At 43.8% G+C, this 17393-nt stretch overlaps 1 protein-coding gene across 9 annotated transcripts in view; it reads right to left on the bottom strand.

Moving 5' to 3' along the window:
- The window catches only part of KALRN (kalirin RhoGEF kinase), a 464979-nt gene that overhangs the window by 82228 nt on the left and 365358 nt on the right, over positions 1–17393 (bottom strand). For 8 of the 9 annotated variants that reach the window (XM_057368584.1, XM_057368576.1, XM_057368577.1 and 5 more), the window contains 2 exons: positions 10060–10089; positions 8259–8505 (listed from right to left, as the gene is read on the bottom strand). In XM_057368584.1, the coding sequence (XP_057224567.1) occupies positions 8259–8505; positions 10060–10089 (277 nt within the window). The remainder of the gene's footprint in view (positions 1–8258; positions 8506–10059; positions 10090–17393) is intronic. The other variant, XM_057368580.1, reaches the window with a different exon arrangement.

Genomic DNA, 17393 nt, shown 5'->3' with positions numbered 1-17393 from the left:
AATATCCTTTAAGAGACCAGTTAATATGAATGGAAAAATATACACTGGCATTTATGTAAATAACCTCCTGTGCTAGACTTTTAGACCATCATRGTGGCAATAACATTAGCCCTACTTTCTCAAATTTGGGATTAATCTGAACTAAGCAAATTTGACATTGTTTCAGGTTCTTTTGCAAAATGTRTAACGTGGAAATAAGTGCTGTGACAAAATGCTTCCATAAATGACAGGAAAATCAGGCTTCTTGTGTCAGGATCAATATATCAAATCTGTGCAGTGTGCTGAAGCAGACACACAGAAACATAATTTATATTACTGGAAATACATTATTTAATACACATGTGCTTTGCATCACAGTTAGCCTATCTCCAGCTCAGACCAGTCAGGGAAATGGGATTTTTAGCAGAACTAAAAAACATGCTCATAAAGTATTTATCTAAGATTAGCAACGGAAGGACCAGCCCAGCAGTATACAGGGTACAAATACCACATTTAGGATTAGTCCTTTGGACGGACTGGAAGYTGAAAGAGTGGGGAGGCAACATTTTGGGGAAGCCAAAATCATCAATCATTAGTATTTGTGTCAGAGCAATTCTTGCAAGGACAAAAAAGTCGCAGGTTCAATCTTTGTGATGGCGCTATTAAAAAGTACATCCACAGTTTGACATTAAGTTAGTAGGGATGTTAGGCCTGAACCTAGAACTAGCAGTTTACTTTTCCTTCATGCTTAAACTTTTAAAATTTCAGGGCAGAAGATCAGGATTCTCTAAGTTACAGAATACTGAGCAAAGCAGAAAACCCTGAGGAAAGCAACAGTGAATGGTGCTGCACTGAAGCCGGCTACACAGCAAACAACCCATGCAAACAGTTCCCATCCCACTCTTCACCCCACAGTCCTACATGGATTACAGTTCAATGTCCATCTGTGAAAATGCTAAATTTAGTCTGTCCTCAGAGGAAACACAAGACGCAAGTCATGCACATGCTCCCGCTGATCTTTGAGGATGACCTTCCTGTCAGCTCCATGGCCCAAGCGCTACAGAACAACCCCCCTCCTCACCCCACTGCTGCATTTCCAGGCTAAATACAGAAGAAATAGACTTCACTCAAGGAGCTATTTTTATGCCCCTCCTCTGGGTGCTTGTGTTTGACTGGTGGGGCAGARGTGTGGGGATGCTATGGCTGCTGGCTTTGGGTCAGAGCTCGTTTTAAAACCTCATGGTACAAACTGAACTGCCTGCTTGCTCTACTGTCTGCACTGCACAGAGGCACCGCAGCACCCAGGAGGAGAAAAAAAAAAAGACAGCATCTATAAGGTTCCTTTGCAGTTAATAAAAAAAATATTCAGATCATTTTCATCAAGTTCCTCCCCTGGATAACTGTGCAGAGCGCTTTGGATAATCCCTGATGTGGTGTCTTGGCCCTGAGTGCTACAGCAGGAGAGCTGAGCCCTTTCTCAGTACAACAACCATTGCTCAGACTCTGTGAGTGCCACTTGTGGAGTCCCTTCAAAGGCCCCTCTCTCTGCCCTGATCCTGCTAACACAAGGGAAGGCTGAGCTCTGCCTTTCTGTGAACAGCCCACATTACTCTAGGAAACTATCTCACCTAATTAATTACAAGTGTAATATTTACTCAGTGGAACTGCCTTCGGTCTTTGTGATTTCCCAACAGCTGGGACATCAATATGTGAGCAATAAAAATTAAAAAACCCTTTACAAACATGTTTTTGAAGACAAGCTGGGAAAACAAAGGACTGGGGCAGTCTTCTTTGTCCAGGTATACACAGCTGAAGTCCTCTCAGTCTGTTTCCTCTCAGAGGGCTTGTGGGGCCAGGAGAGGGCTGTGGCCACCCACTCATCTGCAGAGAGGGATACCACCACTGAGTTTCTCCATGGTTTACTTGCCAGACCAAGTGCTGAACCCTTTGACATTCTTGGTCAATTTAGTGGTCCACAGCATTTCCAATTCCCTCCATTTTTTTCCAGTCTTAAAACCAGCACAGACACTGTACAGAGAAATTTGGGGTTAAGCTGACAGTGACTAGCTGGATAAATTTTACCCCGTCAGAAGGGGAAGCAAAGGCAAAGTAAACAWGAAAATTTGCAGGCCTTCTCTCTTTTAAACAAAGAGTCTTGTGTTTAAAATAGTAAAAATCCACTGTACAAAAGCAAAGCAACTTCCCCCAAAATAGCCTTTCCTGTTTTATCAAAGCATTCATCAAAACTGTAYTTCTGCACAAAATTAAAGTTCCAGGTAGAGCACTGGAAGCCTTTTGCTGTGACTAGATAACTGAAGCTGAAAGAAACTGAAGCAATAAATTTAAGTGACTTTATCAGTACGTGGTATGTCCTAAACAAGTCCCCATGGCTGAATGTAGGTGTTAGTTTCTAGTGGTGCCACAAAAATAATGAAACAGAAATACCACAGCAGTGAAGTAGGGCAATTTGTGCCTGTGACTTGTAGTGGAGGACACATATTTCCCAAGCATTTGTCACTATTTGGTTTCTTGATGTACCTGACAGGTAAAATCCCTGACTGATATGAAAACCCCTACACAGGTACGGCTCATCCTCTCAGCCTTGACTTGGCCTATCCCTTAGACACCAGGAAAATCAGATCTCTTCACCCATACTGCTAAATATTTGTTCACTTTTTATTATTTTGCAGATAACCGAGTCCAGGAGAAGATATAAACATGGATAATTCCAAGGACAGACACTTYATTGGTGTCTGAGTTCTTCCACTGATTGTGAAGTGGAAGATTGTGATTGTGAAGTAGGAGAAAATACAGAAGTCTTGGATCAAAATACAGCAGTAGGGAGGGGAGTCAGGCATCASCAGCTCTCCAGCACTGGGGCAGGCACTGCCCACTGAGGCAGAAAGGAGCGAGACAATGGGGAAAAATTGTGAACAGCCATCAAAGTGAAGGCAGACAGACATTGTTTGATGAGRGAGATGAGGGAAACTCAGTAGAGAAAAAACAAGGGAAAGGGCAACCTGACTGAAATAGCAAAGTAGTTTTGAGTTCTTTCATCTTTATTTTCCCATTCCTTTCACAGCTGCATGGAGCCATGAATACTGGGGCAGAGCACGAGCCCTGAGCTGGGCTGTGGCAGGYCTGGGTGCCAGCCCACACAGCTGCCATGTCCCACCACACTGGTGACTGACTTGTTCCAGCGGCTCTATCATGACTGAAAAGGAGTGAAAATGAACATTTCCTGGTGTGATTTTTCTATATAAGCCATGTCTTGAACTTGTAACAAGGACACCATGAGGCACTCAATGCCAGCAGAACGGGTCCATATGACCTCTCTTGAAAGACAGCCTATATGACAAAATTTTGACTCTGAACACCCTTGTTGGATCAGTATTAGGAACAGAGGTGAGGRCCTGTATTTTTATTTAAATATWGCATATTTATATTGACAAYGGCAGCCTGAACATTGTTTGTTTAATARAAACCCCATGACCAGCTTATGTACCAGTTAAATCAACTGTGTTACCTAATGAAATGTTTCCTTTAGTTCAGAGCCTTACAAACAATTTAATCGACTGCTCTTCATTAAGACTTTCAAAACCAAAAACAATTCCTCAGCCTCCACAAGGACAAATGAAGGTTTGATGCAGAGCACTAAAACTTCTCAATTGTCCTCACACAGCTCCCCTGGGACATCAGGAATCATTACCATTGAACATGTTTGCAGCAGAGGTTGTTTAAAACACAGCAGAGAAAGTGCATGAGCCAATGCAGATCGCAATTTAAAGCTCAACAGGAACAGAGATGTAACAAAAGCAGCTCAGACTCTTCCTGCACTAAAATCTAAGATATTAAAAAACACAGACGTGGGAAGAAACAATTATGGTTTTCTCCACACAGATGATCTTTCTGAGATCAGGAACTGGAGGAAAGAGTCTTTCAAACATGGTGAGAGTTGGATTAGCCTCACCAGCTTTGCACACTTAATGCATGAAATGACCTGCTCTTTCCCACATGGAGAAGTCATCCAAATGCAGGTCTCAGTGTGATCTCTTTTTCATTGATATCACTCTTCTTACCAGCATTATTAAACCCTTACTCTGCTTCCTGCTGTCCCAGCCCAGGCTGCCATGGCACCCACCAGCCCCAGGCTCTCTCAGGCTCTGGGTGATCCCCAAAAGCGTGAGCTGTGAGTGGCACAGCACTGAAACTCTTGTCCCTCCTGCCCAGATCTGTGTTTCCTCTTCTGCTGGAAGAGATCCAGCTGTTTCTCGGTTTGGTCTGGTACAAGGAGACCCACTACTGCTACCAAAGCCCTGCTGTTAAGTGGCATTCTGCCTGTACAGCAAGATGTTTGCACAGCATCTTTAGAAAATATATTCCTGATCTCCTCCAGAGGTATGTACCAGACACAAGTATCRTGTGGGGAGTATCTGGTCTGAGGCTCTGAACGTGACCTTCCTGTCACGTTTCATCAATCCAAAACAAGTGCCATGAAACCCTATTTTTTTTAATGCCCTCTTCTTTTTGTGATGGAGGTTGCTTAAAATTACTGCAAGAACTAACCTTTGTTCTTCCTACTCTGTGTATTTGATGTTACAAGAAAAACACTGTATGAAGGGTCATAAGACAAAGACTTTTAAGATCAAGATTTCATCYAATTGGTTCATGGGCCAAATTCAAATTTGGAACCACTCAGTCAAAGTTACCAGGTTGACACCAGGAATATGCTTGGCTCAGTGTGCTTAATCAATATTGGCGAGGTCATTAAGTTGCTTTCTATTCAGGTGGCTTTCTCTCTCAATTTGMAATTTATAGCTTAATACCTTAGAGCTCAATTACAGAGTAAAAGACACAGAAATAAATTCACAGCTTTCCTGTAATTAGTCATGTGGGACAGYTCAAACAGAGCTTCACTTCTAGTACCAGAGATCTTTCTTTTTCCTTCCTAGGGATGCTAGTCAGAAAAAACCAACATCCTGCAAGTTCTGGAGTCCAGTAACAGGGACTGCAGACAAGTTCCTTCTACTCAGTCATCTGTATATCACTTGCAAAAGGTTAATCCCAGAAACCTGTTTGCCTTTCCACACAGGGTAATTGCAAACACTGTCAGATCATCTGAAAGGAAGGACAAGAAGGAGGATACTTGTGCTCTGAGCTGYAGTCAGGTCATGAAAAAAAATCAAATGTGTATCCTCCAAAGGAACAAAGCCAGGATTCAGACGGAAGGCAGGGACACCAGTCCTTAAAGTCTCTGCACTTTTACTGATCARCAAGAGAGATCTGTACAGATATTTAATTACAAAAGGTAGGAAGTGTTCTCTTCTGGGTTTGTTCCGTTATATTCACACCACATCTTTCCTTTTGCAATATTTTACTTTAATTCATCACCTATTTTCAAAGGAATAYTGTAAAAGAGTGAGGAAGGGCCAGACAGAACACATGCTCAGTTGTGCAGTTTGGTTTTGTATTTCCAGTGGCTTTTCAGTTGGACTGTTCAGAAAGGCTTGATGAGGACTTGCACTGATGCTTTACTAAATGTTCTGGTGATCCCACCAAATCTTTCAAGACCTCATCTGTTCAGGTGTTGACTGACACACTACCTTCTTTACTCTTTCACTTTAAGGACAATAGGTAGCTCCTGTGAGCCACGATTTACATTTATACTACACCATTAGTTAAATAGGACCAAACAGTAATTTGCCATTTCCCTCTATGCAGAAGTAACTATGTTTTGATACTTGGCAAAACTTTGCATGTTTCTAAAATAGATGGCAAATTCTATTATTAGAAATGTTAAGTTTTGAGTACAGGTACTTTCTGTTCTTGAAATTACAGTGCTTGTAAAAGCAAAGAATTATGTGCCTTGGTAATTGCAAGCAAAAWTCAGCTATTAACCTGCTTTTCTGCAACTGTGCATGTTTACATACTTGAAGCAGACCAGTAACATTATTAATGTTGATATAAGATGTGCCAGCCTTTGTTCTGGGTTGTAGAGAAAAGCAAGGAATTTTTGGAAGCCTGGACCAAGGGATTCTGCATGCAACCTGTGCCTAAAGCTACTGGAAGTAGGGAAGGGCACAACTCCGAATAGTCAGAAACATTTATCATGCTAATCTTTCCAGCACCTCATGAGACCAGCAGCTCTTTCAGCAGCTACTGCATTTTCCCCTTTAAACTTACTCCTCTTTCKTTATTCCCAGCATCTGTTCATTCAGTTTAAACAATTTCCTGTTTTCCTAATGGAGGGAGAACTGATTAGACACAGAGCCTATTTGCTGTAGTCTGGCCAAAATTGTGGATTGGGTGGTTATTTTTATTATTTCTAGCTGCACTTCTGGAGATCCCATTAATTCTGAGGCTCCCTGATACAGCTTTGGTATGCGCAGGAAGAAAACTGAGGCCAAGAGGGAAAGAGATATAAAGGAAATAAAGGCCATGAATACATGGCTGGAGCCAGMCGGCCCCAGACTCAGTCAGCACTGGCTCTGAGATGCCGGGCCCAGAGGCAGCACTGGGAGCTATGGCAGTGAGATAGGTGAGAAAACCTGCCCACAGGCAGGCAGAACATGCCAGCAAAGCCTTGGTGCTGTGCTGACACAGCCGTCAGTGGGCTCTGGGCCACCRCCACAGCCCAGCCCTGTGCCCATCYTGTCTTACCCACGGTGCAATTGTGCCCTGAAACTCATAAAATCACACCAAAAGCACAATCCTCATGTGCCCTGCCCACCTCAGCCCCCTGCACCACCCTGCCTTTATCCTCAGGATTTCCTACCTTCCCTTCCCTRCTCTTGCCATTTTTAGTTTTATTTCATTTAAGGAAAAGCTCCACAGCCTGGCTCTCCAATGCAGTTTGAGTGGTGTCTCCCAGTGCCCTTGAGCAGACAGCAGCCACATCCCCACTCCCCGTGAGTCATGCCAGGCACTGACTACTCTTACACAGGCTCATTTTCATGATTTCCAGCATTACCTTTCTGTTAATTCACAGATAATTAGCATGTAAGCAACTRCAGCTCTTCTCGGCTGAGGGCCAGGACATGTTCCCGTGGCGGCAGCAGCAGGGCCGGGCCCCGGGAATGCGGCGGGAGGAAGAGGAGGTGGCAGCAGGCCTAGGAAGTGCAGGAGTCTGGAGTTCACACTGCAGACAGAGCTGACAGCTGAGGGGATCAAATCTGGGAGAAGCTRAGCTCTCCTCCCCCGGGTTTGGATSAGATCCTCTCGAAGGGAACTCTGATAGCAGCCGCTGGCCCCACGGCGCTGCCCTGTCCTGGGCGTGTGTCCCACTCCAGCCTCCGCAGTGGGAGTGCAGGCAGGGAGTGGGGACAAACTACAGCTCAGTTTCAGTGCTTTTTCTCCAAACAAACAAAACCACCGAGCCTAACTTGCTCAASCAACAATGGATCAAATTCTACTTCTCTTAATGCTAAGTGGAAAAATAATTCAAAACACAGTTCATGTTTCAGGCTTCCAGTTGGGAGTGGGATGATAGGAGCCTTTCCTCCCTGGGCCTTTCKTGCATTGCACACTGCTCAAAGTGGRGCCACAGCCAAAAGGAGACCTGTTCTGACCACAYTGAGCTGAACTAATCCTGGTCTATCAGTCTGGAGTGTCTCCTAAGCATGGATACTGCATGTGGGACACAGATTGCTCAGAACAGAACATCAACTAAAGAGGCCACAGACACCACAGAGACAAACAGTATTTCGCCAACCATTGTGAGTGAAGCCCAAGCTCTCAGGATAATGCCAGTGATATGTTTTGTTCCACATGGGTTGTAAAGGATTCTTTTCCCATTGTACACACAGTATCTSCAGTTCACAAGGCTGTAGAGTGTACCAGTACTCACTGGTGGCCTCTTTGCAATTACAGACAGGGATATACTTCAAGAACATGAACTAGTGTGCACTTTGGCAGTCATAAAATAACATAGCCACAATTTGGGGCATCCTGGGTATATAGACAGCATGGCTTTCCCTCCTTCAGTGCCTTCCTGAAGGCACTGAAATCAGTCCCTTTTGTTGTTTAAAGGTGTTATTTGTATTCAGAATCTCAAGACAATGATTACCACATAGCAAAAGACGCACAAGTACGAACACTGATTCATGGACATGGAGTCAGGCTGGTGCTGTGCCCATTCACAGGGACCTGGCAACAAAACTCACCAAGGACTGAACAGCCTTTTACCCACTGACTGCAGGAGCAGCCCAAGCAGCTTTGCACTTACACGATACAAAAGGGAAAGCCCGAAACAGTTTGAAACCAGCTGGACCATTGCCTACCTTTTCCTGAAGGGAAGAAGCAATCCATCTCCACACTGCTGCGGGAATGGGAAATGCAGAGAGCGCTGCTGGGGACCAGCCCCTCCTGGGGTGGGCTCCGCTCCGTGGTCCGGACCAAACACCAGCCTGGCCTCTCACTCGGCCTCTCCAGCAGCTCCACTGTCTGCCCCACCTGAATGCTCAGCTCGCTGCTGTGGCCCGCTGTAAAGTCCTGGAGCACCACAGTTAGTTCACACCCTCCAGACAACTGCCCAGGTTCAACAGGAAAGAAAAAAAAAAAAGAAAAGGAATAGACGTTAGAGAGGGTAGGATAAAAGCAATCATCTTTGCATCATATTTACACTGGCAAAGACAAGATTTGTATTCCTTAGAAGCCAAGTTAATAATTTGTTTTGTCAAAGTTCAACATGTTGTGGCCCTGGTTTCCTTTACTTCTTATTGATTTTGCTGGGCTGAAGTGAGACACCAAAGCCACCCACCCAGTAACCTTTTGAAGGCTAGCTGTGGGGTAGTTTTTGAGCTGTGAATTTTCTAGCTGTGAGTGTCCATCAGAAACCTGGGGTTTTTCTTGTTGCTTTAATTTCTGGGGTCACTTTCTAGACTGGCAATAGCCCAGGCTGCCTAAGTGTTGTGCCTCGTGATGTGACAAATTCCAGCTCATCCCTCTGCACCATGAGTGAGACACATTCCAACATGCCACCAGTGCAGTGAGGAAACAGCTTCTCTTGGAAGACAAGAAACATACCCTCGTCTTCCCAAACTTGCTCTAGGGACTTCTTGGGACACTAGGAAACCCTGATGGGGCAGAAAAGCTCCTCCCATGTTCTCTGATGGAACCCAGAGGTGTAAATATATAAACATGGAGTGATTGATTATATGCTGACTTTCAGGATTTGTACCTAGGAATAAATGTATCATTTTACTTCCGTACTGAGTGCTGGAACTGCTGCTTTCCTTCAGCCTCACACCCTGTGACTCTCGAAGAACAGCACTGGTCTCTGTGTAATCAGTCTCTGTGCAGCCAGGGACTGGGAATGTAAACACTTGTGTGTACATACAGAAAAAGTGATCGTACAGATTTGTTTTAACAAATCTTGGGGTTTTTTTAGGAGAATTTCATCTTTGAGTTGGATTCTTGTGTGTCTAAAAAGGTGTGAGAATGAATCTAAATTTTTCTGGCCTGAAGAATCTTTCTTAATGCTCCTCTGTGATGTGGATTTCTTGCAGTCTGCCTGTTGTTGGGGCCCTCCTTCTTTGTCCTGTGTGCTGCCTGCTTTCCTCAAGTATGCAGGAATCTTTGGGGTCCTTATTCCAGTGTCAAATTTGATAGAAATTTGATTGAAATTTGATAGAAATTGGTTCATTGATTTAAAAGCTATTAAAATGAGAATAGTAAACAAGCATAATACTATAAAACTTAGTTTCTTAYGATATTAAGTTTAAACTAAGGATAATATACAATGATTTTAAATGAACAACTTGTAAATACAATTGAATTGGAAGAAATCTTGYCAGAGGCTCAGTAATACCAAAATCAGTAAAAACTGGGGTCTGCTTTTCAACTTGAATAGGGGARCCTTTGAGGAGAGCACACACATCTCTATAGAGACTTCACTCTTGAGCTGGCACAATCTCAAAATCCCTTATTTTAGCCCAAGCGGCCCCAAATACATTCTCCCATGGGAATAGCCTGTCTCCCCACTCAGTGGCATAGGGTTTTTGTGACATGAAAGAAATCCCACTCACAGGGGTGATATCCACAATTACAGAAAGGGGTCAGTGGACAAGGACTGGTTCTCACCTGTCCTGTGTCTCTGCCGTAGACGAAATGCTAGATTTGGGGAAGAAGAAGGAAATATTTCTCTGAAAGATTATTTGTAAATAAATAGAAAAAACCAAACAAAACAAACCATGGCAGCTGTTCSAGGCCATTCAGACAAAGTGCTGGCATTAATCCTGGCAGAAAGAGCTCAGTGCACTGAGGGAAGTACACAAGAGGTCAGTGTAGCACCTGGTTGGGCAGTTCATCAGCAAACACACCACTCATCATGCTGAGGATCTCCCCAGAAATGGAGTCCAGACATTCACAGGATGGTAAGATGAGATATTGCTAGAGTATCTGCTGAGGTTTCTTTGCTATGGACCAATCTGAAGAGTAGAAAATCTTCTTGATCTAATATGGCATTTTGATTTGGTATGGTGTGGGATATTTAAGACACAAAGAAAAAACCTGATTACTTCTTGTGAAATACATGGACATACCTTGCCAAAAGTGATGACTTTCTCCTAATTCTTCCACAGTTCCATGCTAAGTAAACTTTCTGTCACCCAAATTATGCTATTTATAATATCTTCTCTGAAAATAATCAAATCTCTCCTTCTTTTAGGGGAAAATGTGAACAAATATTCTGTTGTATCAGCTTCTCTCGCAGAGAGCTGGTTAGAGCATTCCATGCCCTGCCCCGGAGTACCACTAGGTGTCCGTGTTTGCCATCACACGGCAACCGAATTTGCTATAAAGAATTAACTCTTGCTTGTCTTCAAAGTGCTTATCTAAGAATGAGGTGCAGCATCTGGGCATGAAGGAACTGGTTCAGACAGGACCCCCAGACTCACTGCTTTCAATGATATGGGCAGAGGATGTTACAATATTAATTACAATTACAGTATTAAACAATTTTCTTCAGATGGTTCAGACTGAATTTTGAAAAAYAAGCCATTTTTATTGTTTAAGCAGGAAAGGTGAAACAGCCCAGGAATATTCCAGGGGAAAAGGCCTGGTCAAAATGACACCTGGGAAAGTTTGGGACAAACAGGGCACTTCTCAGGGAGCATCAGCCTGGGAAGTGCTGCCCTAAGCAGCTGCCTGCTCCCTGCCCTCCTCMCTGGGGGCCGAGGGGCAGCTGACCTAACATCAGTTTATGGCAGCCCTTGTCATGCCCTCCAGAGCAACCAAACATCTGTGACACAAACAGATGCTTCAATTCGRGCAACACCTGTATATGCTATCCCAGAAAAGGCAGGTGTGCTCCAYGAGCCTTGGGTACCATCCAGCTCTGCGTGCTTGTTTTCTTTGATTCATTAAAAACAGTAATTTAATATAACAAAAATGGGAAGTATTCATCTCCTGGAGGAGCTCCTGGGCACCCAGGTGTGATCAATGCTTCCTCAGCAGGGGAGATTTTCACCCTCCTGGCTTCAGACAGTATCTCTGATGTGGGAGGGAGAGAGCTCGCCTCCCACAACTCCCTGGAGGCCTGAGTGTCTCTGAAAGAATTGGTATCATTGATATCTGCTGGAAATGTGGACCAGGGCTTCCACCAGGGCTCCAAGAGACCAGCTGGAGCCAGTGTTACAAGAATACATTTTCAGGCAAAGAGCCCCTTTTTGGCAGGTGGAATTAGGCAGTTTCCCTTTTACAGGTAGGTGCAGGTGGCAGGTACAAGCACTTAGCTCAGGAAGGGACYCACAGATCATTTTTAGGTGCCAGCTCCAAAGAAGAGAAAAGGAGCTCCTTCCTTTTGCCCAAGGGCTTCCAAGCATTTCCCAGGCCTGTTCTGTGTCTTACATACCAACACACCACAAAGAACGTTTACTTACCAAATTAACCCACAGCAAAGTAATCTCACTAGAAAACTTAAGATGTACTAATACATATACAACTTGTAAGCCACTGAGGAATAATGCAAATACATCTGATTCCCAATGAYAGAAACCATTTCACCTACAAAGTGATCACTCAAGCTGTTAGTTAGTTAATTAATTTGTTTTTAGAGGACTATTTTGCAACTTTAGAGAAATATATCATGCTTCTCTCTATGTTGGAGTGTAGAAATAGGAACAAAGATGGACTGCTGATTTCTCACACATATTGCACTTGTTTTGGAAAGAAAACAGAGAATGCCCTTAAGGTTGAAATTCACAGGTAAATGGCTCACATTTCAACATATAACATTCACTTTTATTATTCCTGTGATTAAAACCACCATTAAAGCCACTGACTGGATATATTTAGAACCCAGACAGCACTCTAATCTGGGTATGGCACAACAAGATTGGTGAGACRCATTAAAATAAAAATAACAATGCAACATGCCTTTGCAGAGCACAAGGCATAACTGAAAGATCTGACACAAAGACAGATCTAATGAATTACACAGCAAGCAGCAGCCTTAACATCAGGAAGAAAAGGAAATGGTAGAAGCAAATAGCAAATGTAATGAGGAAGCAAGAGGGCCCCAAGCTGTCTGGAGCAAATGTGCTGCATGTCCTGAGAGAAGCTGGCAGGAGCCCCAGCCTGTCTCCACAGGGCCTACCATCAGCAAACCATCTCCCATCCTCTGCCTTCATGTCTTCCTGGGCTAGAAAACATCACCAAGCATTCAGTGTGTAAATGTTTTAATTTACATTTAGGATATTCTAATCTAGTGATCAAATCTGAGCTCGAAYCCTGCCCATTCACCCGTGCAGGCAGGACCCAGCCACAGCCATTGGAAACTCCCCTGTCTGCCACAGGACGCTGCTCACAAACCTCAGAGCATCGATGTGAGCAGTTTATGTCAGACACTGGCTCTGGGGAATGAGCTTTGTCACTCACAGGAGYCGTTTTGCTCCAGGGAACACCCACTGAGCGCCCGTGAGCCACAGGAGGGTGAAGTACAGGTACCAAAATGATCGCAGGCATGGTCACATCCTGCTGTGGGGACATCCAGGGAGCCAGCTCAGCTCCAGGGACCCGCAGGCACAGTGTGTGTGCGTGCTCACTGAGCACCTGTTTCATTTTCAGCCACAAAGCTGCAGCCAGAGGAAGCAAGGCTGAACACCAGAGGCATATTTATCATCATACTGCAGATGGAAAACACCTATCAGGTCACAGGCTGTCCTTCCTTCCCTCAAACAGATCCCTAAAATAGATCTTAAGTAGTACAAAATCCACTCCGGGTGAAAGTGGTTAGCTCTCCATGGTTAGCTCTCCAACAGGGTGAGCAGGTATTGAGGAGGTGTCTGAAGCCTGTTTAAGTGTTTTGAAATATGCCAACATTGTTGTGGAAACCCACACGAGCTGGTTATTTACATCTATTTAAGAGGACACAGAGCTCGGCTAGTTTAAACAAAGCATTTTGTGTGGTGCAGCACTAYGGCCTAATATAAATTGCTAGTTTTCTGTTGCTTTTAGGCTCTCTGCCCATCTGGTTTTGGATGAAAGCCAGTTTTGAATAGAAGCATTTAGTCACCATAAACAGCCTGTTTTGAGAGGGTGAGAGAGGCAGTAGGAGCAAGCATGGGATTTGCATTCTTATCAAGAGATTAAAAAAGTGAATAAAATCACTTAGATGTTGGTTCTGTCTGCATTGAAATAAATCCAGGAGCTGTCACTTTAGCTAGGGGACAGACACGAGGAATCTTATCCCCCGCGGAGTTCTTTGTGAAAATTTCTGTAATTTCATAGAGATTTTCTTTTTACTGGCAGGTTAGAGAGTGAGAGATCAAATTCAGAAAAAGCCTTTGAGGAATTTCAGTATTAGAGAATTCTTTAGTTTTCTTGCTCTGTAAGAGGCTCTGTTTGGAGTGTGAACTCTGAGTCACCCGTGTTTCTCACTCTAAAGCCTTTCAGCTCTAAAGGATGCTGAGCTGTGAACTCTGGCAATTCCTCTGAATGTTTTGCTGTGTCGGTGCAGGGCTGTTTCTGTGGGGACAGGAGGTATTTCAGCAGCTATGGGCTGAACCAGGAATAACCTACTGCAGTCAGTAGCATTGCTCTGGACTGAATTGCTCTGAATTGAAAATTCAGTGAAGATCTGATTCATTTCCGAGTCTTTCTTAGTCCTCAGGCCTCACTGACCATCTTCCATTAAGGTGGAGTTGGTGCTTCTCACTCTTCCTGTTTTGTCTGACCTTACAGAGAGGATCATTGCTTGAGCTTCAGGGGAAGGAATTGCCTGTTCATATTTAGCTAATTAATCAAACACATGGCTGGGATAATGGTGACATCMAATGGGCCAAATGTGCCATTTCTGCTCTTCCAGGGGCATCTGGATGTGCAGTGCTATAAACTTAGGCACAGCAAGYTATTCCACAGCAGGAAGAAAACACATAGATGGCATGTGGGACACATAAATATGTTAAAGGAAAGGAAATCTGGTGTYACGGTCTCAAATAGCACATACCTTYCCAGCATCTCTTGCTRGAGTCCCTACTAGACAACCATATCCTGACTGTGCTGGATTTTGGACTCTGGCATATGCTGACATCTGCAGAACAGCTTGAATRGAGCTGCCTGAATTATTTCTGGAGCCTTTTTTCCAGAAAGTAAGACTAAAGTCKATCCAAATTAAACAGCATTTCCAGCTATAAAAAAAAATGCTTTTGAAGATAAAGACAACCAGATCCACTTTGTTTCACTCAGCAAATTGAACCAGAGCATGCCTGTGTTTGCTCTGAAGRTTTCCTCATGGCATTTGGCTCAGAGAGCTGGTACCCAAATTCCATTCCTTTCSCTTCCCTGGAGAAGTACAAAATGGAGCAGATATCATCTGTGCTCCTCAGTGTCATGCAGCCAGAACGTCTGGCTCCAAACCCCGTTGGTCTTGGAGGGTGAGCAAAGCAGATGGCTGAAACCCTCCAAGGCAAATCCTACCTGCTGTCTTTTGCAGCCACAAGATGTAGTAAACCAACCCAGGGTTAATAAAAATGCAAGAATAGACTGAAACCACGGAGCTAACTATCTGTTTTCTTTCATGTTTGGCACAATTTTGAACTGGGGGATCAAGGGTTCCAGCCACAGATGATTCATCAGACATCAGCTCCCAAGTACACAAAATCTGATCATGTATTCTGGCCAGGAACTTTGTGAAACACCTTCAGGTGTAAGCAGCAGAGGCAAGTGTGCACAGGAAAAAAGCCTTTCTTCACAGCTGATGGGTTTAAAATAGAAACACAGCTGCTGGCATCACATACCTGGTACTGGTGGAAAAAGGAGGATTTAAATCTGATAGAAGCTTTAGAAACACAAGAGACAAGAAAATGAGCCCTTTCAAAGGAGGGGTTACATGCACATCTATCTTTATATAGGTGGGGAATTCTGCTCTGAGCAGAATTTTGAGAAGGGAGAAACCAAAAAGTCTTACACAAGCCTTGTTCTCTCCACAGTGATCCCAACTGAGTAYGACCTCCCACTATTTTTTTCTCAGCAAAGAACCTACAGATTCCCTGATATCAAYATCAAGGAATAATTAGRTCCTTAATTAACCACYTCAGCTTTTAAATTACACATAAAGRAAAACAGTTATCTGAAGAGCTGTGAACAAGGGYTCACAGTGACCAGAGGAGAMACCTCMGATGCCTTCTTGGGAAAGGAACAAATGATACATTAATAAATAATAAGAAAAAAAGCACAGTAAGACCACCAAGGGATGCTTTAGAACAAAGTAAATCTCAGTTTGTACACTAGATCAGATTTGCTTAATACACATATTTCCCTTAYAATCTGGATAATTATTTTAAACAGGTACATTGCTGTCTGCACAGTTATGCTTCTAATGGATTTATGAAAAATTACATGATTTCAAACAATACCTGGAACAGATMTCCCTCCCCTTGTCAAGTAAAAAGCAGACATTTCCAAGACAAGAAGTTGTAGATTACCTCAAACTATGTTTTCCCGGTCCTGCTATAAGAAGTGAGGGGAGGAAGAAAAGGGATAACCTTATATTCTCTTCCTCTTCTCTGCCAGCATGCAGGAATCAGGATTTAGCAGCCAAGTACCACTGTGGTTTAGACACAAATAATTCTGATTACATTAGACAGACACCCTCTCCAGTGGCAGCCATGCCCAGCTTCCAGCWGACCCTCTTGACCTTCACTGACCTCCTCAGGTGCTCTGGACTCTCCCAAAACACAGCCTTCCTGCAATGAATGTTGGATTTCTGAAGGCAGCATGGATGGGGAGCCCAGCACACACAAACACAAAAACCTGCACTGATGCCTGGTAGCATCACAGGAAACCACAACACTCCTCCTTCAGGGACATCAGCCCCTCAAAATGGGTGAGGATCTGACCAGAGAAACCAAAACCACRATGAAGTACTTAAAGTATCCCCTGATGGTTTTTTTTTCCCAAATTGATGAACTCGCAGAACAGATGTTTGACATAAAACTGGCTTTGTTTTTAATTGGAGGWGATTATTTAAACTATGTCTAAGCCATATGGCCCTGTAAGTCTGACTCCCCTCTGCCATTGCTGGAGAGACCAGCTTGGCATCCCTCTCCATTTCCAAGTAATTTCCTTTTTACAGATTTAATAGCTACTATTTTTCTTTTTTATTATTGGTCCCTAGGTCCCATTACTATAAATCARGGCCTTGGGCCCAAAATTAACTAAAAGGTGGATTTGGACAAGCTGCTTTGCATGATTTTCAGTACTAGGTTGGTTTAATAGAAGATAAAGGGAAACACAGATGTGAATACAGAAAATGCTTTGGGAGGAATGATGACAGTGAGTGGTGTWCTTCTCCAAGGCACTAAAGGAAGACCTGGTCCTGGTTGGCACATTTTCCTGCCCCTTTTCCCCTTGCAAGTGTCACACTGAATTTTCAGAGGGATTTTGTACACATTAGAAAAACCAGGGCATGAATGTTAGGAGGTGCTGGGTGCCAAGCAGGCTTCAAGCTGAAAGAACACGTGATGGGTGAGGGCATCCTAATGATCTGCTTTAGCTCAGCGTTCCCATTAATCACCACACAAAACCAGGCCACCGCTGCTGYAGATAGGCTGCAGGGGTGAACTCTGCTTGAAACAAAGCTGACTTTGAGCAGGAGACTTTGCAAAACTGTTGCATGCCAATATCCTCTGATGGTGCTTGGCACTGAGGAAAAAATAACTTGGGAGAGATGATCACTTGAGTCCTCCCTATTGCTTGCCTGGCTGCACCCTCTGAGCCTTTCCAGTATTGCTGCAGGATCTTCAGCCCACGTTGGGTTGCAGCTTGAGTCCCAACAGCTGAATTGTGGGGTTTTCATTCCCTTTCCATAATACTGCCATTTACTTGAGGTGACCTCATTTGCCAAGTGATGTAACAGTGTGCACGATCGAGCCTGGCACRTCTAAGCAGATGTCTTCAGTGGACACAGAACCAGT

Source organism: Malurus melanocephalus, unplaced genomic scaffold (assembly GCF_030028575.1).
Source record: "Malurus melanocephalus ecotype Western Australia unplaced genomic scaffold, MMel_1.1 scaffold_94, whole genome shotgun sequence".
Taxonomy (NCBI): domain Eukaryota; kingdom Metazoa; phylum Chordata; class Aves; order Passeriformes; family Maluridae; genus Malurus; species Malurus melanocephalus.
This window is presented reverse-complemented; position numbering and strand designations above follow the sequence as displayed.